The 23207-nt window shown below is 46.1% G+C and overlaps 1 protein-coding gene across 1 annotated transcript in view; it reads right to left on the reverse strand.

Annotated features, from left to right (window-relative positions):
- Nucleotides 1–23207, reverse strand: part of LOC137560911 (very-long-chain 3-oxoacyl-CoA reductase-B-like) — a 73442-nt gene that overhangs the window by 25903 nt on the left and 24332 nt on the right. Inside the window, exons 4-6 of the mRNA XM_068272076.1 lie at nucleotides 21699–21809; nucleotides 19091–19164; nucleotides 11151–11195 (exon numbers count right to left, since the gene is read on the reverse strand). Of these exons, the coding sequence (XP_068128177.1) occupies nucleotides 11151–11195; nucleotides 19091–19164; nucleotides 21699–21809 (230 nt within the window). The remainder of the gene's footprint in view (nucleotides 1–11150; nucleotides 11196–19090; nucleotides 19165–21698; nucleotides 21810–23207) is intronic.

The following is a 23207-nucleotide window of genomic DNA, read 5'->3' on the forward strand; positions in this document are numbered from 1 at the left end:
GGAGGAGCCATGTTCCTCTATGAAGGAGAGGTGGGGCCATGTTCCTCTATGGAGGAGGGGAGGGGCTATGTTTCTCTATGGAGTAGGGGAGGGGCTATGTTTCTCTATGGGGAAGGGAGAGACTATTTTCTTTTATGGGGGAGGGAAGAGGCAATGTTCCAAATCCAAATCCAAATAAGCTTTATTGGCAGGACCAAATACATTTAGCATTGCCAAAGCAAAACAAAACATTAACATGGGGGGGGGGGGGAATTGTGGGAATAAGGGAAGGATAAAGGGGGTTGGGGTATATAGTCCATAGGTGTGTGGAGGATGTAAGGGACAGCATGGGGGACTGGGATATACAGTCCATAGGGGGGTATTGGGGGGGGGAATACAGTCCATGTGGTATCATGTTCCTCTCAGTTGGTGGCAGGCTGTGATATATCGGGCAGCTATTTGCACGGTTGTTTCCTCCTCCCCCAGTAGGATGTAGAGTTTCCTCTCCTCATCTGTGGAGGTAAAATCCTGGATGTGGGCGGAGAGTCTCTGGAAGTGGGCGGTCCTCACAGGTGCATATTTGCTGCAGCTCAGTGGAGTAGGGGAGGGGCTATATTTCTCTATGGAGGACAGGAGACGCTATGTCCCTCTCTGGAGGAGGGGAGAGGCAATGTTCCTCCATGGAGTAGGGGAGGGGCTATATTTCTCTATGTAATAGGGGAGGGGCTATGTTCCTCTATGGAGGAGGGGAGGGGCTATATTCCTCTATGGAGGAGGGGAGGGGCTATATTCCTCTATGGAGGAGGGGAGGGACTATATTCCTCTATGGAGGAGGGGAGGGACTATATTCCTCTATGGAGGAGGGGAGGGGCTATGTTCCTCTATGGAGGAGGGGAGGGGCTATGTTGCTCTATGGAGGAGGGGGGGCTATGTTTCTCTATGGAGGAAGGGAGGGGCTATGTTTCTCTATGGAGGAGGGGAGGGGCTATGTTTCTCTATGGAGGAGGGGAGGGGCTAGGTTTCTCTATGGAGGAGGGGAGGGGCTATGTTCCTCTATGGAGAAACTCATGTAAATGCTGCACGCGCAATTCTGTTTTTCCAGGACATGAATGGGGACAGACACGTGAACAAGCGCCAGTCGGGCGTGAAACGGCTGTTGTGCCGTCCTTTTCTCCCCATGGTCACCACTATCCCCAGCACCAGACGCACCAGACGCACCAGGTTTGATTGCTTCACATGGTATGGCAGACGCAATGTATTTTTCACATGAAGATGAAATGCATGTATGGTTGTAAAGGCAATAAAGCGTACAAGTGACAGTGCCCGGTCTATCTTTGTGTACGGAAGAATTGATGAAGTGTTTTCTACTCCATGTTTCCGGCTGCACGTCGCTTGGCTCATCCAGAAAAGCCACCATACAGGTGCTGCATAGGGGTGCGAGTTACGAAACCACCACAGGTGCTGTTTCACCTCCCCTTTCCTCCCAAGATAATTTCTGAGTGCCGAGTGTTGTTTTATTCCTTTAACGTACGGGAAAATCATACATGATTCCAAACATTTTTTTACAAATAAATAACTGCAAAGTGGGGTGTGCGTAATTATTCGGCCCCCTGAGTCAATACTTTGTAGAACCACCTTTTGCTGCAATTACAGCTGCCAGTCATTTAGGGTATGTCTCCAGGGGCGTAGCAATCGCTATAGCAACCATAGCGTTGCTATGGGGCCCCTATGTCACAGGGGGCCCGCAGCAGGATGCCCCGCAAGGTGCTGGAGGGGTCACAGCATGAGGGGAGAGCTTGGTGGCACGTCGGTGGGGAGGGGAATTCTCCCCTCTGCACTCCCCTCCAGCATTGAATAAAGATTGTATGCAGGAGGAGGCGGCGGGGCAGCGGCGGCAGATACATACCTTCCATGCGCTCCACCGATGCATCTCTCTCTAGCCTCTGACGCGACTTCCTGTTTATACCGGAAGTCGCATCAGAAGCTAGAGAGATTAGCATCCGTGGAACGCATGGAAGGTATGTATCTGCCGCCGCCGCCTCCGCCTGCATACAATCTTTATTCAATGCTGGAGGGGAGCGCAGAGGGGAGAGCCCGAGGTGAGGGAGGGAGGGGCCCTTCCCCCCCTCCCCACCCACGTGCCACCAAGCTCTCCCCTCATGCTGCGACCCCTCCAGCCCTCAAAAACAGCCCTGAGCAGGCCCGGGGGGAGGAGTGGCCTAACCTGGGGGGTGCCCCCTGTCACTCACTACCTAACCTGGAGGTCCCTGTCAGTCCCTACCTAACTGGGGGGGCGCCTGTCACTCACTACCTAACTGGAGGGGCGCCTGTCACTCACAACCTAACCTGGAGGTCCCTGTCACTCACAACCTAACCTGGGGGGGCGCCTGTCACTCGCAACCTAACCTGGGGGTCCCTGTCGCTCACAACCTAACCTGGGGGTCCCTGTCACTCACTATCTAACTGGGGGTCCCTGTCACTCACTACCTAACTGGCGGTCCCTGTCACTCACTACCTAACTTTGGGTCCCTGTCGCTCACAAACTAACCTGGGGGCCCCTGTCACTCACTACCTAACTGGGGTTCCCTGTCACTCACTACCTAACCTGGGGGGCTCCTGTCACTTCCTAACCTGGGGGGCGCTTGTCACTCACTACCTAACCTGGGGGTCCCTGTCACTCACTACCTAACCTGGGGGTCCCTGTCACTCACTACCTAAACTGGGGGCTCCTGCCACTACATACACTTGGGGTCCCTGTCACTACCTGAACTGGGCCAGAACACAAGCTTTCAGGAGGAGCACCACTAATCAGATGAACTTGGAGTGTGCCACGGTCAAGGCCTCTGTGCCATTAGAGACCTACAACAGTCCATTCACAAGTAAGACCGGCACCACTGGAGATGAATAGTATTTATAAGCTCTTTAATCACACAAACATGGCTTCAGCAAGACAGACGCTGTTTTGGGCATAGCCCTTTCTCAAATTGCAACAGCCTGTTAAGGGAGCGCGCATGGTTCCTGGACATAGTTTCTACGTCCAGGAACTAAAATAGGTTAAATTGCTGTTGCCACAAGGGGGCCCAGTAATTTCTAGTTACGCCTACCTAAACTAGTAACACCTATAGACCTGGCTACTTATACTGTACTTAGAGTAGTGTGGGAATGTTGGGGTGGAGGGTCCTGGAGGAATGTTTGGGTGGTAGGTCCGAGGTCCGTGGGGTTGGAAGGTCGCTACGCCCCTGTATGTCTCTACCAGCTTTGCACATCTAGAGACTGAAATCCTTGCCCATTCTTCTTTGCAAAACAGCTACAGCTCAGTCAGATTAGATGGACAGCATTTGTGAACAGCAGTTTTAGATCTTGCCACAGATTTTTGATTGGATTAAGATCTGGACTTTGACTGGGCCATTCTAACACATGGATATGTTTTGTTTTAAACCATTCCATTGTTGCCCTGGCTTTATGTTTAGGGTCATTGTCCTGCTGGAAGTTGAACCTCCACCCCAGTCTCAAGTCTTTTGCAGACTCCAAGAGGTTTTCTTCCAAGATTGCCCTGTATTTGGCTCCATTGATCTTCCCATCAACTCTGACCAGCTTCCCTGTCCCTGCTGAAGAGATGCACCCCCCGAACATGATGCTGCCACCACCATATTTGACAGTGGGGGTGGTGTGTTCAGAGTGATGTGCAGTGTTAGTTTTCCGCCACACATAGCGTTTTGCATTTTGGCCAAAAAGTTCCATTTTGGTCTCATCTGACCAGAGCACCTTCTTCCACACGGTTGCTGTGTCCCCCACATGGCTTGTGGCAAACTGCAAACGGGACTTCTTATGCCTCGTACACATGAGGCACAAATGTAGCAGGAGAGGGAAAAACAAACAAACAAAAGCAGCGACAGCTCGTCGCCAGGTCCCTCTGTGCAGCAGCCGTACACACGGCGCACAGAGGGACAGAGATGCGGCAGAAGCTGTCGCCGAAGGTTCCTCCCCCCCTGCCGGAAGCTCCGTCCATGGTAAGTGGGTGGCTGTCGCTAGTCCGCATACACATGGCGGACTAGCGACAGTTGCAGCGACAGCTGTTGCCGGCGATAGCTCTTACTAACGACGGTTCGTGGCGCGGGGGACCTGTCGCACAACACGCGCGTGCCACGTGGTTGCAGCGACAGTTATAACCTGTGTGTATGAGCCATTATGCTTTTCTGTTAACAATGGCTTTCTTCTTGCCACTCTTCCATAAAGGCCAACTTTGTGCAGTGCATGACTAATAGTTGTCCTATGGACAGAGTCTATAGACAGAGTCTCCCACCTGAGCTGTAGATCTCTGCTGCTCATCCAGAGTCACCATGGGCCTCTTGACTGCATTTCTGATCAGCGCTCTCCTTGTTTGGCCTGTGAGTTTAGGTGGACAGCCTTGTCTTGGTGGGTTTACAGTTGTGCCATACTCCTTCCATTTCCGAATGATCACTTGAACAGTGCTCTGTGGGATGTTCAAGGCTTTGGAAATCTTTTTGTAGCCCAAGCCTGCTTTAAATTTCTCAATAACTTTATCCCTGACCTGTCTGGTGTGTTCTTTGGACTTTATGGTGTTGTTGCTCCCAATATTCTCTTAGACAACCTCTGAGGCCCTCACAGAGCAGTTGTATTTGTACTGACATTATATTACACACAGGTGCACTCTATTTAGCCATTAGCATTCATCAGGCAATGTCTATGGGCAAAAAGTACCTATTGGTAAAGGCTAGTGATCCACAGCACAGGTTTTGAAAGATAAATGCAAATTTCACCAATATAAAGGGGATACGCAGGCTCCGCAAGAACACATTCTCCAGTCACAGTCCAGATCCAGAAAGAAGATCACCCTGTAAAATAAGCTTTATATAGCACAGTACTGTATAATCTAACCACCCAGTGATTCACTCCAGACAAGAGGAAGTACCGTGAGAGACCTGCACCATAAACACTAGGCTTGGGGGGGGAATATACGCCCTCTTAGTGGGTCACTCACCGGATCCCTTCTTGTATCTCTGCGTATCAGCCCTCCAATCTGGGCACAGCACTTTAAAATCGGCCTTTTAAAAATACAAAAGCGGGACTCGCATAGAGTAAAACCTTCACAATTTATTGCCAACAATTGCATAAAAACCTGCGTACCAGATAGAAGATATATCAAACACACAATTGGAGAACCTCACTCCCAAACAGTTCTCTGCTGCTTTATAAAGCCTGCAGGCTGCTTATAAGCCAATGAAAAGTGCACACATAATACACCTAGCTTGCAGTGATAATCAAGCAGAAGCTGAGCAAGTCAGCCAATTAGTTGGAGAGGGCTTCAGTTGCATATAGACAATGGCTATATAACCAGCAGGGGGCACCAGCGTGCAGGATATTCCTTCTCATCTGCCCCCCTCCTAACTAAACTGCATGGGATACTACAATAATTAAAAACAATGGTGCATGAGCCAGCCTGGGGCCCCGGGAACTCTCACTACCCGGGGCCCCAGAACCAGCATCTAACACCATATGTGAGCGCAGCCAAAACTTTGGAGCTGCCACATCCAAGGCCTGTCTCCTACTGCTCTAAAACTTACCAAACACACAATTGGAGAACCTCACTCCCAAACAGTTCTCTGCTGCTTTATAAAGCCTGCAGGCTGCTTATAAGCCAATGAAAAGTGCACACATAATACACCTAGCTTGCAGTGATAATCAAGCAGAAGCTGAGCAAGTCAGCCAATTAGTTGGAGAGGGCTTCAGTTGCATATAGACAATGGCTATATAACCAGCAGGGGGCACCAGCGTGCAGGATATTCCCTCTCATCTGCCCCCCTCCTAACTAAATTGCATGGGATACTACAATAATTAAAAACAATGGTGCATGAGCCAGCCTGGGGCCCCGGGAACTCTCACTGCCCGGGGCCCCAGAACCAGCATCTAACACCATATGTGAGCGCAGCCAAAACTTTGGAGCTGCCACATCCAAGGCCTGTCTCCTACTGCTCTAAAACTTACCAAACACACAATTGGAGAACCTCACTCCCAAACAGTTCTCTGCTGCTTTATAAAGCCTGCAGGCTGCTTATAAGCCAATGAAAAGTGCACACATAATACACCTAGCTTGCAGTGATAATCAAGCAGAAGCTGAGCAAGTCAGCCAATTAGTTGGAGAGGGCTTCAGTTGCATATAGACAATGGCTATATAACCAGCAGGGGGCACCAGCGTGCAGGATATTCCCTCTCATCTGCCCCCCTCCTAACTAAACTGCATGGGATACTACAATAATTAAAAACAATGGTGCATGAGCCAGCCTGGGGCCCCGGGAACTCTCACTGCCCGGGGCCCCAGAACCAGCATCTAACACCATATGTGAGCGCAGTTTAGTTAGGAGGGGGGCAGATGAGAGGGAATATCCTGCACGCTGGTGCCCCCTGCTGGTTATATAGCCATTGTCTATATGCAACTGAAGCCCTCTCCAACTAATTGGCTGACTTGCTCAGCTTCTGCTTGATTATCACTGCAAGCTAGGTGTATTATGTGTGCACTTTTCATTGGCTTATAAGCAGCCTGCAGGCTTTATAAAGCAGCAGAGAACTGTTTGGGAGTGAGGTTCTCCAATTGTGTGTTTGGTAAGTTTTAGAGCAGTAGGAGACAGGCCTTGGATGTGGCAGCTCCAAAGTTTTGGCTGCGCTCACATATGGTGTTAGATGCTGGTTCTGGGGCCCCGGGCAGTGAGAGTTCCCGGGGCCCCAGGCTGGCTCATGCACCATTGTTTTTAATTATTGTAGTATCCCATGCAGTTTAGTTAGGAGGGGGGCAGATGAGAGGGAATATCCTGCACGCTGGTGCCCCCTGCTGGTTATATAGCCATTGTCTATATGCAACTGAAGCCCTCTCCAACTAACCAGATAGAAGATAGTCAGCGCTTATCTGTTGGTGCCACCGCCGCGGTCAGATCTCACTGCACACTCACAGTCCCTGCTATCCTCGCTTCCACGTGACTCCTAGGCTCCGCCCTACGTGTTTCGTCAAATGACTCATCAGGGGCTGGAGTCACGTTACCATGGGATGCTATTCATACCCTTTCCCAACTCCTCCCACCTCCACCATCATAGTGAGACACACCCCCGCTCATACATATTCATACTCCCCTCTTATATTCTATTATCGGCAGCAGGATCACCGCGCCGATCCTGTCATGTCCATGCGAAAAAACATAACTGTGGTGCATCTAAAATGAAATTTACAGCAATTGAGAAACTTGTTCCCAATTGGAGGGGAAGTATTAGGCTGCAGGAATTATCAAAAGAAACGGAATGGATTTTCAAGTTGCATTCCTCCCATCCACAGGGACTTAATGTGGAATTAGACATTAATTGTTTTATTAGTAATAACTGAGCAATTTTAACAGGGTATTTTTTATCATGAAAATAATTTTCTCTGTCCTCCTTTCTTGTAAAAGTGGAGTAAGCTCCTCTGGTGATTAAACACCACTGTTTGTTTTTTTCACGATAGGATAAACGAGTGGGAAAATGTTGTATTGATATTAGGGGCGGGGTTGAAAAATTGTTAATTGGGTGTGCCGTGATATTAGACATGTGTGGCACAAATGTAGTAAGGTTATGTATTTGGAGTATTTCTTATGAATACACTATATATGTCACGGTTAAAAAATTGGAGTTAATTGGTCACGGAATAAACTAAAGATGAGTGGTAACGAAATTTCAACTAAACAGGGGGGTGGATATAAATTGCACCTATGGAGGAAGGACAATGTATTAAAAAATAGATGGTGGTATAACTAGAAAGGTCACAGATAGTGGTGGTGGCTAAGCAAATAAATGGTCAGAAGCAGTAAAAAGTATTAGGGTTTGGTTATAAATAATAATGCAACTAGATGGTATTAGTGGACAAAGTTAGGCTTAAATTGGGTGTTATCAAATTAAGGGTCACTAGATGGTGCCATTGTATAAAGAATGGATAGTTTAGAGTGAAAATTAAGAATTATAACCACTTTGGTCACTAGATGGTGGTATATGATAAGAAATGGATTTTAGTAGAAATTAGGTCTAATAAATAAATGGTCACTAGATGGTGATATTGTATAAGGAATGGATATTTTGGGTTGAAAATATATTTTGAGAAAGCAATGGTCACTAGGTGGGGCTGTTGGATAAGAAATGGTGATGGTGTGCTGGAAAATTCACTGCCCATAAAAAAATGGTCACTAGATGGTGCTATTGTATAAGGAATGGATGTTGTGAGTTGAAAATACATTTTGAGAAAGCAATGGTCACTAGATGGGGCTGTTGGATAAGAAATGGAGATGGTGTGTTGTAAAATTCACTGCTAATAAAATAATGGTCACTAGATGGTGGTATTAAATTAAAAATGAAGACAGTAACGGTAGAGATGGGAAGTTCGGATCTTTTCAATGATTTGGATGATTCGAATCGGATCATTGAAAAGATCCAGATCTTTGATCCGAATCTCGGATCATTTTACTAGGGAAGCATTCGGGGGTGAAATGACTATCAGGACAGGACTTTCCCTGCGGTGGACAGAGAAGGGGAGGGGGGTGGACACACAGAGAAGGGCTGATGGTGGACAGAGACGGGCAGAGAGTGGACAGAGAAGGGAGAAGGGACGAGCAGAGAGCAGAAATGTTTGTTTGCACACAATACCCACATGCTGCAATCATATGCTTTACATATATTTCACCCATATGTTCATCTGTATACTTTAAATGCAAACGTGAAAGAAAGCATTCCCCAAAGCATTCCCAGAAGTGAAGTGCAGCTGTTTAGAGCAGTGCAGGAGGATCATATTGCACAGCAATCACAGTGCCTGCCCTGTCCTAGCCCAGCACGCTGCCTGCAAAGTTACTGAGCTGTGCTTCTGAGCCAAAAGTTTCCCATTTGTTCACTATGCAGCACTATTGAACAGACAGCCTATAATGAGCAGCACATTATAGCCAGTATGTGTGCTCTACACATATCTGGCAGTGGCACCCATGTCCCCTCTACCTGTCCCTGCAAGGCTGGCTCCCCTCCAACAGAGCGATCCATCTCTGCTCTGCTTCCAGGACCCCCGCTGCCCGCTGAGAGGGGGCGTGCCGCTTCTGGCCACGCCCCTTTACTTTCCGAATCACTCATTTTGATGATTCGGATGATTCGACTCTCAAAAGAGATTCGGATCAAAGATCCGAATCGTTCATGACCCGGACAACACTAGAACGGATAGGAAGTATGTATATATGGGGACGTGGTCAGAAGATGCTAACTTTATCTGTAATTTCACTCGTATCTTTAGTTAAGCATGTAGTACGGTATGTAAAGCTTATGATCCCACATCTGTGCAGTAATGGTGGGGCAATCGAAATATAAAGAGCGGGTGAGATGTCTCTAAGGTGTTTTGACAACTTACTACTGCGGGAGGGAAAGAGGGCGAGGTGGACAGAGCAGGGACAAGATCCCCCAGCACCCAAGGCTGAGACACCAAAGTGCGCCCCTAAATCCCTGCCACCCCAGCCGTCATACACTGATTGCTATTAGACTGAGGTGCCCCAGGGCCCCCAACACCTTAATCTCTAGTTCTCTGGCTTGCAGTCACTGTCATTTATTCCCTTTTCTTATTTATCTCTGCTTCAAACACGATAGGGGAATGATAGCCGAGTGAGTTGTGCGCCCCCTCCTACACAGCGCCCTGAGGCTGGAGCCTCTCTTGCCTCTGCCTCGGCCCAGCCCTGAGGGTGGATATACTATGTATAGTGGTTGGACATATGATGATGGAGTGGGAGGAGCTGGGAAAGGGTATGAATAGCGTCCCATGGTAACGTGACCCCAGCCCCTGATGAGTCATTTGACGAAACGCGTAGGGCGGAGCCTAGGAGTCACGTGGGACGCAACAAGGAAGTGAGGATAGCAGGGACTGTGAGTGTGCAGCAGGATCCGACTGCGGCGGTGGCACCAACAGATAAGCGCTGACTATCCCCTATCTGGTACGCATGTTTTTATGCAATTGTTGGCAATAAATTGTGAAGGTTTTATGCTATGCGAGTCCCGCTTTTGTATTTTTAAAAGTCTGATTTTAAAGTGCTGTGCCCAGATTGGAGGGCTGATACGCAGAGATACAAGAAGGGATCCGGTGAGTGACCCACTAAGAGGGCGTATATTTCCCCCCCCCCCCCCCCCCCCCCTCCAGCCTAGTGTTTATGGTGGAGGTCTCTCACGGCAGTCCCTCTTGTCTGGAGTAAATCACTGGGTGGTTCAGATACACAGTACTGTGCTATATAAAGTTTATTTTACAGGGTGATCTTATATCTTTTACTTGGAGGCAAGCAGGATATGAGAATGTCTATGGGCAACTGACTGCACTCAGACCAAAGGGGGCTGAATAATTACGCACACCCCACTTTGCAGTTATTGATTTGTAAAAAATGTTTGGAATGATGTATGATTTTCGATTCACTTCTCATGTGTACACCACTTTGTGTTGGTCTTTCACGTGGAATTCCAATAAAATTGATTCATGTTTGTGGCAGTAATGTGACAAAATGTGGAAAACTTCAAGGGGGCCGAATACTTTTGCAAGCCACTGCATACAAGATTTCTCACGTGCCTCACCCCTCCTCTGGAATGCCCTTCCACAGCACATCCATCACTCTCCAACCTTTGATATCTTTAAACGCTGCATCAAAGCTCACTTTTTTACAACAAGCATACGTTCTTCCTTAGGCCATTCCCCTTTTGACCTAAGGCCAAGTTTTTTTCCTACTAGATAACCTAAAACACACTGCCTCTAGGTATGACTATTGTATACTACTCCACCTCTTGTTCACCTCCTATTCCTTTAGATTGTAAGCTCACAAGGGCATGGCTCTCTCACCCTTTGGTGTCTTGGGATTTGTTATACATTTTATTCATCATGTTACTTTTGTCACTGTCATTTACCAATTCTGTATTTTGCATAGATTCTGTATTTTGTATATTGGTGTATCATTGTCTGCATTATTATGTACCCCATGTTTGTTTCTTACCTTGTACAGCGCCACAGAATATGTTGGCGCTTTATAAATTCATAATAAAATAATAATAATTATATAATTAGTAACTAAAGCTAAATATTTGTCATGGTAACTAAGCAGAAATATTATATTCTGTTCTGTTAAGTTCCTTACCTGAACCATGGACAGCATGTTGCAGTTCACAATGTCACAGAGTCCCTAACAAAATACAGGGAATATTATTAAGCACACCAGCTGCTTCATGCAATATATGTTAAAAGACAGACTCTTTTCTCATTCCATTCCTTGCAGATTCAATACATTTGCTGGGAATTCATTCCCCAAAATGTCAGATTGATCGGACAGAATGGAAAATTTAAAACAATCGAGGGCGGGGAAAGAACACTGGCAAATCGATGGTCGATAGCAGGGGTAGGGAACCTATGGCTCGGGAGCCGGATGTGGCTCTTTTGATGGCTCCATCCGGCACACAGCAGCTTAGTGTGACAGCGCAAGTAACATTTTCAAAGTAGGCATGATACTGCTGTAGCATGCACTACTTACTCGCGTTCCCACCAAAACTAACAGCTGCTCCAATTGTCGCTCTCTGGACCCTGTCGGGTCCTGAGACTTTGTAAGATGAGATTCCTGCACTTTGAATGGCCCAATAGGCTGCCTGTCACTTGCCAGGCAGCCTACTGGTGCAAAGTGCGGGGATTTCATCCTACAAAGTGAATCAACCCCCCAAGTCAGCTAGCTGATTGTACAAGCTGTTAGTCGGTATTTCTCCTGTCTGGCTCTCCGGGAAATTGCTGATGTTGCTGAAACCCAAGAAAAGCTAAAGACACTTCCGCTGCCCAGCGGATCAACTGTATACACATAACCATGGCACCCGGGACGTGAGCCCTCTGCTGCGCATGCGCACTGTCCCAGTTTGAAACATATTGTATGGCTCTCATGGAATTACAATTTAAAATATGTGGCGTTTATGGCTCTCTCAGCCAAAAAGGTTCCTGACTTCTGGTCTATAGCTTTGCACTGCATGGAACAGCGCAACTCTGCAGTTCAATCAATTTTCAATCGATTCCCTGCTGCAGTCTATTGCTTGATGTGCAGTGTGTGGATGGAATCCACTTCTGAATCAATTCTTTTCAGAAAGGAATTGGTCATTTTGAAACATTGGGTGGAAATCAATAAGTGTATGACCAGCTTTAGATTTATTTTTCTTAAAAGTTGTTAAACGAATCATTGATTCTGATTAGACAAAAGTAGTCAAAAAAATGTAACAAAAAAAGAGAGATCATATTGTTTTCTAAAATGTAGTTTCCTATGTTCTTAATTTAAAAAAAAAAACACTGAGGTGCCGCTCACAGTGCTCAGTTGTGTTGCAGAATAATTCTGCATGTCAGCTCACTGCCCACACAATTCTATGGGCCTGTTCACAGTACTGTGGTGTACCTGATCGCGTTATTCTAACTGGCTGCATGCAGGCTTTGTATTAAAGTCTATGGCCAGTCTCCACTGCAGTTCACAGTCATTATAACACATGCATTATACAACAGACCACTGTGAATCCAGCCTCAATCTAATAATATTTCAGAGAATGTTGTGTACTCTTTATATGCAGTCTTTAGTACAAAACAATCCCTGTTCTATTTTTTGATTAATTAGGAAAATTTAAAAGTAACTTCCAGATTGATTTGAAGCCTTTTTGTGGAACCATTTTAATAAACAGAAACAGTGTTGAGTCGAAATTTTCGTAATTTCATGTTTCTTTAATTACGGATGCAAATTTAGGTGCTACGACACAAATTCGTAGTTTCATAATTGCCATAAAAACCGCAATTCGGAATTCCATAAGCAAAATTTTGGTTTCCTAATTTCGCGTTTCGCCGCAAATTTGTATTTAACGCTAAATTTCGTAATCTCATGTTTTCTATAGAAACAAAGTTATTTTAGTTACGAAAATGGACGTAATTTCATTTCTAATAGTAATTATGCACATTTAGGTAATGACTAAACTCAGGAAAGTCACTCATTGATTGCAATCTATATATATAAAATCGTATGTATGTATGTGTGTGTGTGTATGTATGTGCCGCGATCACGCAAAAACGGCTTCACCGATTTGAACAAAACTTGGTACACAGATCCCTTACTACCTGGGATGATACGTTCTGGGGGTCTCGCGGCCCCCCTGCACACCTGGGCGGAGCTACAAACAGCCAATCAGATTTCACCCATTCAAGTCAATGGAAAAAATGTAAAAGGCTGCCATTCTCACAGTAATCAAGCCAGAGTCCCCACACTTGGCACAGTTGGTCACTTAGTGACCGAGGTTACAAATCCAGGAAAAGTCCAGCAAATCAAATTTCAGCCGTTCATTTTAAATGGTAAAATGTAAACTGCAGCCATTCTTAGACTGTTAATCGCAGGGTTCTCAAACTTGCCACACTTGGTCACTGGGTGAATGTGATTAAGATTCAAGAAAATAGGTGGAGTCTACAACAGCCAATCAAAATTCACCTATTGATTTTTAAGGGGAATATTTAAACTGCTGCTATTCTTACACTTTTAATGGCAGAGACTTCAAACTTGCTACAGTCGGTCAGTGGGTGACTGGGGTCCAAATTCACTAAAGGGGCGGGGCCACATACAGCCAATCAGATTTCCTTGGTGGATAAACTGCTTCCAATCACACATTTTTGATGCCAGGAACCTGAAAGCTCACACACTTGGCCATTGAGTGACTGTGTGTCAAGGTTACAAAAAGTGGGCGGAGCCAAAACAACTTTTACTGGGAAAATATAAACTGCAGCCATTCTTACACCGTTAATGGCAGCGTTCTCAAACTTTGCACAGTTGGTCATTGGGTGACAGATTAGGATTTTGGAAGGTGGGTGGAGCCTACAACAGCCAATAAAAATTCACCTTTTGATTTTCAAAGGGAATGTTTCATCTGCTACCATTCTCTTATACTGGTAATAGCAGATGCCTCAAACCTGGTACAGTTGGTCACTGGGTGACTAGGGTCCAAATTCAGGAAGGGGGCGGAGCCACAAACAGCCAAATTTGTTTATTTTTCAATGGGAATATACAAAGTATTGATACCAAGGACCCCAAAGCTGATAAACTTGATAATTGAGTGACTGTATGTCAAGGTTAGAAAAAGTGGGTGGTGCCAATAGCCAATCAAAATGTACCTATTGATTTTCAAGGGGAATATTCACATTGCGCCCATTCTTACACTGTTAGTGGCAGAGGCCTCAAACCTGATACAGTCAGTCATTGGGTAACTGGGGTCCAAATTCACTAAAGGGGTGGAGCCGCAAACAGCCAATCAGATTTGTTAGATTGATTTCAGCCATTCTGTTATTGGCAGGGTTCTCAAACGTGACACAGTTGGCCACTGGGTGACTGGGACTAATATTCAAAAAAGTGGGTGGAGCCTACAGCAGCCAATCAAAATTCACCTTTTGATTTTCAAGGGGAATATTTACATTGCTGCCATTCATGCACTCTTAATGGCAGAGGCCTAACATCTGCTACAGTCAGTCACTGGGAGACTGGGGTTTAAATTCTGAAGGGAGCGGGCCAAAAACAGCCAATCAGTTCTTACACTGTTTATTTCAGGGTTCCCAATCTTTGCCCAGATGATCACTGAGTGACTGAGCTTAATATTCAGGAAAGTGGGTGGAGCCTATAATAGCCAATCAAAATTCACCTGTTGATTTTCAAATGCAATATTTAAATTGCTGCCATTTTTACACTGTTAATAGCAGATGTCTCAAACCTGCTACAGTTGGTCATTGAGTGACTGGGGTTCAAATCCTGGAGAGGGGTGGAGTCACAAACAGCCTGATTTGTTTACTTTCTATGAGAATATACAAATTATTGATGCCTATGGACCCCAAAGTGTTAGATTAGAAAGTGGGCGGAGCCAACACCAGTCAAATACATACCCGGGCAATGTCGGGTCATCAGTGGGTGGAGACAAATACAAATTTCACTGGGAAAATGTAAACTGCAGCAATTCTGTTAATGACAGGGTTTTTAAACTTTGCACAGTTGATCACTGGGGGACTGGGATTAATATTCAGAAAAGTGGGTGGAGCCTACAAAAGTGAATCAAACTTCACCTATTGCTTTTCAAGGGGAATATTTAATTGCTACGATTCTTGCACTGTTAATGGCACAGGCCTCAAACCTGGTACAGTTGGTTATTGGGTGACTGGGGTTAAAATTCAGAAAAGGGGGTGGAGCTACACACAGCCAATTAGATTTGTTTCATTTCAATGCAAATTATTTATGCCAAACAATGCAAAGCTCACAAACTTGGTCATTGAGTAATTGTGTGTTAGGGTTAGAAAAAGTAGGCGGAGCCAACACCAGCCAAATACAAAGGGTTCTTTACAGTAAGAGTGATTAAGATGTGGAATGCATTGCCACAGGAAGTCGTTATGGCAAACTCTATACCTGCATTTAAAGGGGGCTTAGATGCTTTCCTTGCGTTGAATGACATCCATGGCTACAATTACTAGGTAATGCCAATGATGTTGATCCAGGGATTTTATCTGATTGCCATCTGGAGTCGGGAAGGAATTTTTACCTTGTAAGGGTTATTTCGCCTTCCTCTGGATCAACAGGGATATGTGAGGGAGCAGGGTGGAGTTGTACTTTGTACTGGTTGAACTCGATGGACGTATGTCTTTTTTCAACCAAAGTAACTATGTAACTATGTAACATACCCAGGCAACGCCGGGCAATCAGCTAGTAATACAATAAAAAGTTTAAATCTCACGACAATTCCATAAAAACGATCGTTGTACCGAAAAATGAAGTTTTTTATGTGAATGAGAAATCTAATCGAATTTCACATTTTTATCAATAGAAGTTGATCGGGAGTGGCTGATTTTTTTTTTTTTATCAATTTTTAGGAAAATTCTATGGTGTAGGATAGTTTGTCACTTTCTTATTTTATGAACCAAAGCAATTTTCAAACATTTCTCTTTTTCAGAATTGGGGGGAAATTATACTGACATGTGTGGTACATTGGTCAGATTTTTCAAATGCTACAATCAGCCAGTAAAAATTGATTGCAATTCTCAAATTGAAAAGAAATATAAAAAATTGTATGGGGTGGGGTCACTTCTAAGGTAGACACACACAATACAAAGAAAAAAAGATTTGAATTTATGGCAATTCAGTGAAAATGATGGATTGTATAGAAAAATCATAAGTATTTTTTTGCAAGAGAGAAATCTAATTAAATTTCTCATTTCTATCGATATAAATCGATCAGGAGTGGCTGTTTTTATGAAAATTGAATGGTGTAGTATAGTTTGTTTCTTGGTTTACAGACCGAAGCTTTTTTGTTCAGGCTGGTTTCACAGTGGGACGTTACAGGCGCACGTTAGAGCAGCCTGTAACGCAGCCCAGCTCACAGTAATGTAACTGCAATGGGCTGTTCACAGTGCCCACGTTGCGTTACTTAGTAACGCTGCGCCGTAACACAACGTACTGCATGCAGTACTTTGTAAGCGGCAGAGCCACGTTAGACTGCTTGCACATGCTCAGTAATGTTGGGGAGGAGCGGAGATCGGCCAGGCACATGGCTAATTAATATTCACTGCACTCAGTGACGTGCAGTGTTTACTTCCTGGAGCGGCCGCTCTGTGCGGCGATTGGCCGGCGGGACCACGTGATGCCGCATGCGTCCAAGAGTACGCATCACGGCATCACGGACGCCAGAGTGAGCTGCACAACGCGGCTCACTCTGACGTCCACATCAGAGAGCACCAGGCGTTGCGTTAGGGGCACGTTATGCGACCATAACGTCCCCTAAAACGCAACGTCCTGGTGTGAAACCAGCCTCAGAGTTCTCCCATTTTTTGTTTTCATAGGGCCCGATTCCACTACAGCGAATCTGCATGCGTTTTCTGCATGCAGATTCGCATAACCAATATAAATCAATATTGGGCCTGTTTCCACTCGTCAGAAATTCTGTGCGTTGGACTGTGCAGAAAAAAATCTGCACAGCAGAGCCATCAGAATTCGCACACCGCAAGGCTAGTGTGCGATTCACCAGTAATATATTTAATAGAAATACATGCGTTTTTGTTATGCGAATTTTCCATGCGAATTTGCGTACGTTTTCACTTAAAAACAATGTAAAAGCACACAGGCACTGACATGGTTAAGTTCGAATACTTACAAACAGATGAGAATTTTAATGCATTTTCGCATTAAAATTCCCATACAATTGCATACGAATTTGCATGCGAATTTGTTTTTGCACTTTTTTCGCAACGGAATCGCACCACACTAGTGGAAACGGGTCCTGATACGTTGGTCAGTTTTTTAAAATGCAATCAATCAAAAATATTGAACGTAATTCTCACAATGAAAAGACATATAAAAAATTGCATGGTGGGGGGTTACCCACATATATGGCAATTGAATAAAAATGATTGATTGTATAGAAAAATCTGAAGGGTTTTTTGTTTGTGTGTTTGAGTGAGTGAGAAATCTGATCGAATGTCCCATTTTTATAGAGACAAATTTATCCGAAATGACTGACTCTTCTGATCCATATAAGGTGTAGGATAGATGATCAATTTCTTGATGTACAGACCCAAGCTATTTTTTCTTTAACTACTTTGGCCTCCTGGACGTAGTAGCTATGCCCAGGAGGCCATGTGCGCGTCTGCGCGCTCCCGCGGCCGATCGCGCGCGTGCACGCACGCTCCCGGCCACGGGTCGTTAGCCTGGCAATCAGTGAATCGGGCTATGGTGCCCGATCACTGATTGCTCTCCCCCGCTGAAAAAGCGACAGCTTCTCTCGGAAGCTGTGCTTTTTCTGGCTGTAACGTCCCCCATACGTCGCTCTAAGCGTATGTTACGCTTAGAGTGACGTCATGTAAACAAACTCATGGCCGCCATCTTGTGGGCAAAAAGTAAAACTACAACTACAAGTGAAAAAAATAAAACTCAAGACACATTTACATTATAAAACTATGGCTTACATCCCACCCTCCCAAAAATACCCAAATAAAATGTTTAATACAAAAAACAACAAAAAACAACATTGCAATAAAAAAAACACATGTAAATATTTACCTAAGGGTCTAAACTTTTTAAATATCAATGTAAAGATGAAATATTTCTAAATGTTTTCTTTTTTAAACTTGTAAATAGTAATAGATGCAAAACGGAAAAAATGCACCTTTATTTCCAAATAAAATATTGTCGCCATACATGTGATAGGGACATAATTTTAACAATGTAATAACCGTGACATATGGGCAAATACAATACGTGAGTTTTAATTATGGAGGCATGTATTATTTTAAAACTATAATGGCTGAAAACTAAGAAATAATGAATTTTTTCCGTTTTTTTCTTATTCTTCCTGTTAAAATGCATTTACAGCAAGGTAGCTCTTAGCAAAATGTACCCCCCAAAGAAAGCCTAATTGGTGGCGGAAAAAAACAAGATGTAGATCAGTTCATTGTGATAAGTAGTGATAAAGTTATAGGCTATTAAATGGGAGGTTGCATAAAGTGAAAACGACTAAAGGCTGAAGTGGTTAAAGTTTGCAATAATTTTTTCATGATTGGGGAAAAATTTAACAATTGGGTGATACATTGGTCAGATTCTTAAAATATTACAATCAATCAGAAAAAGGGGTTATAATTCTCGAATGGAAAAAAAATATAGAAAACTGTATGGTATGTGGCCACATTAAAGAACAACTAAAGTGTGAGGTATATGGAGGCTGCCATCTTTATTTCCTATTAAACAATACCAGTTGCCTGGCAGCCCTGTTAGTCTATTTGGCTGCAGTAGTGTCTGAAGCACACCAGAAACAAGTATGCAGCTAATCTTGTCAGAACTGACAATAATGTCAGAAACCCCTGATCTGCAGCATGCTTGTTCAGGGTCTATGTCTAAAGTATTGGAGGCACATGATTAGCAGGACTGCCAGGAAACTGGTACTGTTTAAAGGGAAATAAATATGGCAGCCTCTCCATATCCCTCTCACCTCAGGTTCCCTTTAAGTCTGATCTGCCGACAGTGTAACAATCTGCTGATTAAACTGAACCAGATCTCACCTGGGCTAGATTTGGACTGCAGAGAAATGGCTCCTTTAATATGGCAGGCCTCATCGTCATTCCAACATTATTTACTGCAAGAGAGGAACAGGATATGATGTAGCGGGAGAGGGAGGGAGGAGCTCTGGGTAATATAGCTACAAGGATGGCTGCATAATGTTAATTTAATGATGCAGACATTTATCCTACTGACCCTTGTGAAGTCTTCTGCCTGACCTGCCCCACCCCTGCTTGATTCACCCACCCCCTGCCTGACCAACCCCCATTGCTTGCCTGATCCGCCCCATCCCTGACTGATCCACTCCATCCCTGACTGATCTACCCCATCCCTGACTGACCCGCCCCCATTCCTTGCCTAGCCCAGCCCCATCCCTGACTGATCTACCCCATCCCTGACTGACCAGCCCCCATTGCTTGCTTGATCCACCCCATCCCTGACTGATCCACTCCATCCTTGACTGATCTACCCCTATCTCCTGCCTGATCTACTACATCCCTGACTGACCCCCCCCCCATTCCTTGCCTAGCCCAGCCCCATCCCTGACTGATCCACTCCATCCCTGACTGATCTATCCCATTGCTGACTGACCCGCCCCCATTCCTTGCCTAGCCCAGCCCCATCGCTGACTGATCCACTCCATCCCTGCCTGATCTACCCCATCCCTGACTGACCCGCCCCCATTCCTTGCCTAGCCCAGCCCCATCCCTGACTGATCTACCCCATCCCTAACTGACCAGCCCCCATTGCTTGCTTGATCCACGCCATCCCTGACTGATCCACTCCATCCCTGACTGATCTACCCCTATCTCCTGCCTGATCTACCCCATCCCTGACTGACCCGCCCCCATTCCTTGCCTAGCCCAGCCCCATCCCTGACTGATCCACTCCATCCCTGACTGATCTATCCCATTGCTGACTGACCCGCCCCCATTCCTTGCCTAGCCCAGCCCCATCGCTGACTGATCCACTCCATCCCTGCCTGATCTACCCCATCCCTGACTGACCCGCCCCCATTCCTTGCCTAGCCCAGCCCCATCCCTGACTGATCCACTCCATCCCTGCCTGATCTATCCCATCCCTGACTGACCCGCCCCCATTCCTTGCCTAGCCCTGCCCCATCCCTGAATGATCCACCCACTTCCCTTGCACTAGCTGCCCTAGCTCACTTTCGGCATATTCACTTCTGCTCCTTGCCGGCTCTACCCTCTTTTCCTCACCCCCTGCCCAATGCTCTAGTACTCCCAGGCCCATATGCAATTCACTTTTTCTGCGGAGTTTTCTCCTATGTGAATTTTTTATACTTTGTTATAAAATGTATTCTAACCTCCTGTCGACCGCATCACGGCGATGGGCGCGGCCGCAGCCCCAGGACCGCCTAACGCCGATTGGCGTAAAGTCCTGGGGCCAGCTAATGCAGGAGATCGCGCGCAAGCTGCACGCTCATCTCCTGCTCGGGGGGGCGGAGCTCCGCCCCGCCTTCAGTCTCTGAGCGTCAATTGCAGCTCGGGAGACTGTTAGGCGGCGTGATCGCCATCTATTTACATGTACAGCGCTGCGATCGGCAGCAGCACTGTACTGGGGACAGCCGTGTGACACGGCTGTCCCCCTGGGACACTGGAGAGAGATCGGCTGTCATAGGCAGAAGCCTATGACAGCTGATCGCCATGATTGGCCGGCTGGGGGGAGGGAGAGATAACATTTAAAGGATCAGTCATTTTTATTAAAAAAAAAAAAACAATATTTGTACAAACAAAAATAAACATGGGGGAGCTATTAGACCCCACCAACAGAGAGCTCTGTTGGTGGGGAGAAAAGGGGGGGGGGGGGATCACTTGTGTGCTGTGTTGTGCGGCCCTGCAGCATGGCCTTAAAGCTGCAGTGGCCTATTTTACTAAAAATGGCCTGGTCACTGGGGGGTTTAGCACTGCGGTCCTCAAGAGGTTAAACCACCCCGCAGGCAAGAAAAAAAAATTTAATATCACGTTTTCACCAACTTTTGGGAACTTTTTCAGCTGTGAAATGCTAAAAAAGTTATTTGGAAGAGAAGATGAAAATGATTTCCTAAGAGATAATTCAGGAGAAGAAGTAAATTGCATTTGGGCCCCTGTCTGATCCTAATCCTTTTCTGGTCCTGATCCAACCCTGTTCTCTGTCTGATCTGTCTCTCTTCAGTTGATCCACCATCACTTCTTGATCAACCCGCACTGCCTGCCCTCCCAATCCTTTTCTGGTCCATCCCCATTCCTTATTTGATCCAATCCCATTACGCATCTAATCCACCCCCATGTCTAGTTAACCTCCACTCCTTGTCTGATCCATGCCATTCCCTGTCTGATAGCGCAACACTCCCTGCCTGATCTATTCCAGCTCAATCTAATCCACCCCCACTCCTCGCCTCCTAAACTCAATGTGATCCCTCCCAATCCCCTACTCCCCTGTTTGACCTGGCTCTGCTCCCTATGTGATCCATCTTTACTCCCTGTCTGATCCATGTTTTCTATCTGATCCACTCCCCCATTCCACCTGGTCCATGTTCACAGTGTGAAGACTTGCGCCAACCCCCCACCTTCCCGCTCCGTCAGGTCCTATCAGTGCCCGGGAACCTACCCAGAATGCCAATGTCCAGGTCCTTCAAACCCTCCTCAATACTGGGATAGATCTCCAGCCCTCCTGTGAAATCTGCCAGGATTTTTCGGGTCTTGCGCCCCGTCTGTTGCTCTGTAGACAAGACAAGACAAGAACATTAGGGAGCCTTGCCCAAAGGCTCCTAACTGTTTTACGTACTGGATTGAGCTGGGATTCAAACCCTGGTCAAAGGCTCAAATCCTACATCAAAGGCAACAGCCTTACCAGTACGCTATCCAGCTGACCTTGTAGATGACACATACACTTTGATAGGATTTAAAGGGACCCTGAGCTGCGATAAAAATGAAACTTGGACTTACCTGGGGGCTGGGGCTTCCTCGACCGCCCTCCCCGTAGCCCGCGAGGTCCCCCGGGATCCTCCTCGTCCCGGCTCCAGTAATCCAGCGACTTCGGCTGAAGTTGCCCAAGGGGCTGAGCATCATCACGCCAGCCGGTGTAGGAGTCCTGAGCCTGCGCGGTTCAGTTTTAGAGAACCATGCATGCGCAGGACGCGTGACGTGTGTGTGTCAGTCGCCAGGATTGCTAGAGCCGGGACCAGGACCACGGAAGGGACCAGGAGGATGCCCGGGGACCTTGCGGGCAATGGGGGGCTGGAGGCAGTGATGGGCTTATGAGTAGTCACAATTCCCTAAGGACTCGAATTCATGATATAGACGACGCTTAATTGCCTCAGGTGTGCGGCTGAATCTGAAGGGGTTAGTTACCCATAAGTCTGTCGTCCTCCCTGTGCTCCAAACAGCTTGCACGCATCCTATTGGACGAGTTGCTAGCCTCACCACTGCGCACTTCCTCTTTCCGGCTTGAAGGAGGAAGTGTACGTAGTGAGGCTTGCAACGCGTCCAATAGGACGCGTGCAAGCTGTTTGGAGCGCAGGGAGGACGACAGACTTATGGGTAACTTAGGGCCGGTTTAAGCAACAATGGGGCCCCAGGGCAAAATAAACCTAGGCCCCCCCCCAACATATACCCCGGAACAAAAATCGGCATTAGGGGACCTTTTTTGCAGCTAGTATAGTCAGGGTGTGAAGCCCCAATCGGTCGGAGCTCCACGTTCTGGCTACCCCAGCCTGCATGGGGGACAAGGGGTTAAAAAGATTCAGGAGGGGGGACCCCACATAATTTTTTTTTTTTTAAATTCCCACACTCTAAACATAAAAAAAAAATTGGGAAAATAGGAAAAAATGTCAGGGATCTTCATAGAGCCATATTGCGGCTGTATAGCGATCCCTGGCCAAAGCGCTGCGGCTGCGTATAGACCCCCTGGAAACCCCGTCAGGAAATGTATTGCTTTTTGTTTTGATGCATGTAAAATTACACTACCGTTAGGTTTGCTACTAAAAGTGACATTTACCGCATTTAAAAGTATACTTTTTTCCTTTTAAACTTTAAAATCGATTTTCTCAAAAACTATAAGGTCTTTTTGAAAAATTGTTTTTTCCTCTTATTCCTAATGATCTCCTTAACATATCCT

This window comes from Hyperolius riggenbachi, chromosome 3 (assembly GCF_040937935.1).
Source record: "Hyperolius riggenbachi isolate aHypRig1 chromosome 3, aHypRig1.pri, whole genome shotgun sequence".
Taxonomy (NCBI): domain Eukaryota; kingdom Metazoa; phylum Chordata; class Amphibia; order Anura; family Hyperoliidae; genus Hyperolius; species Hyperolius riggenbachi.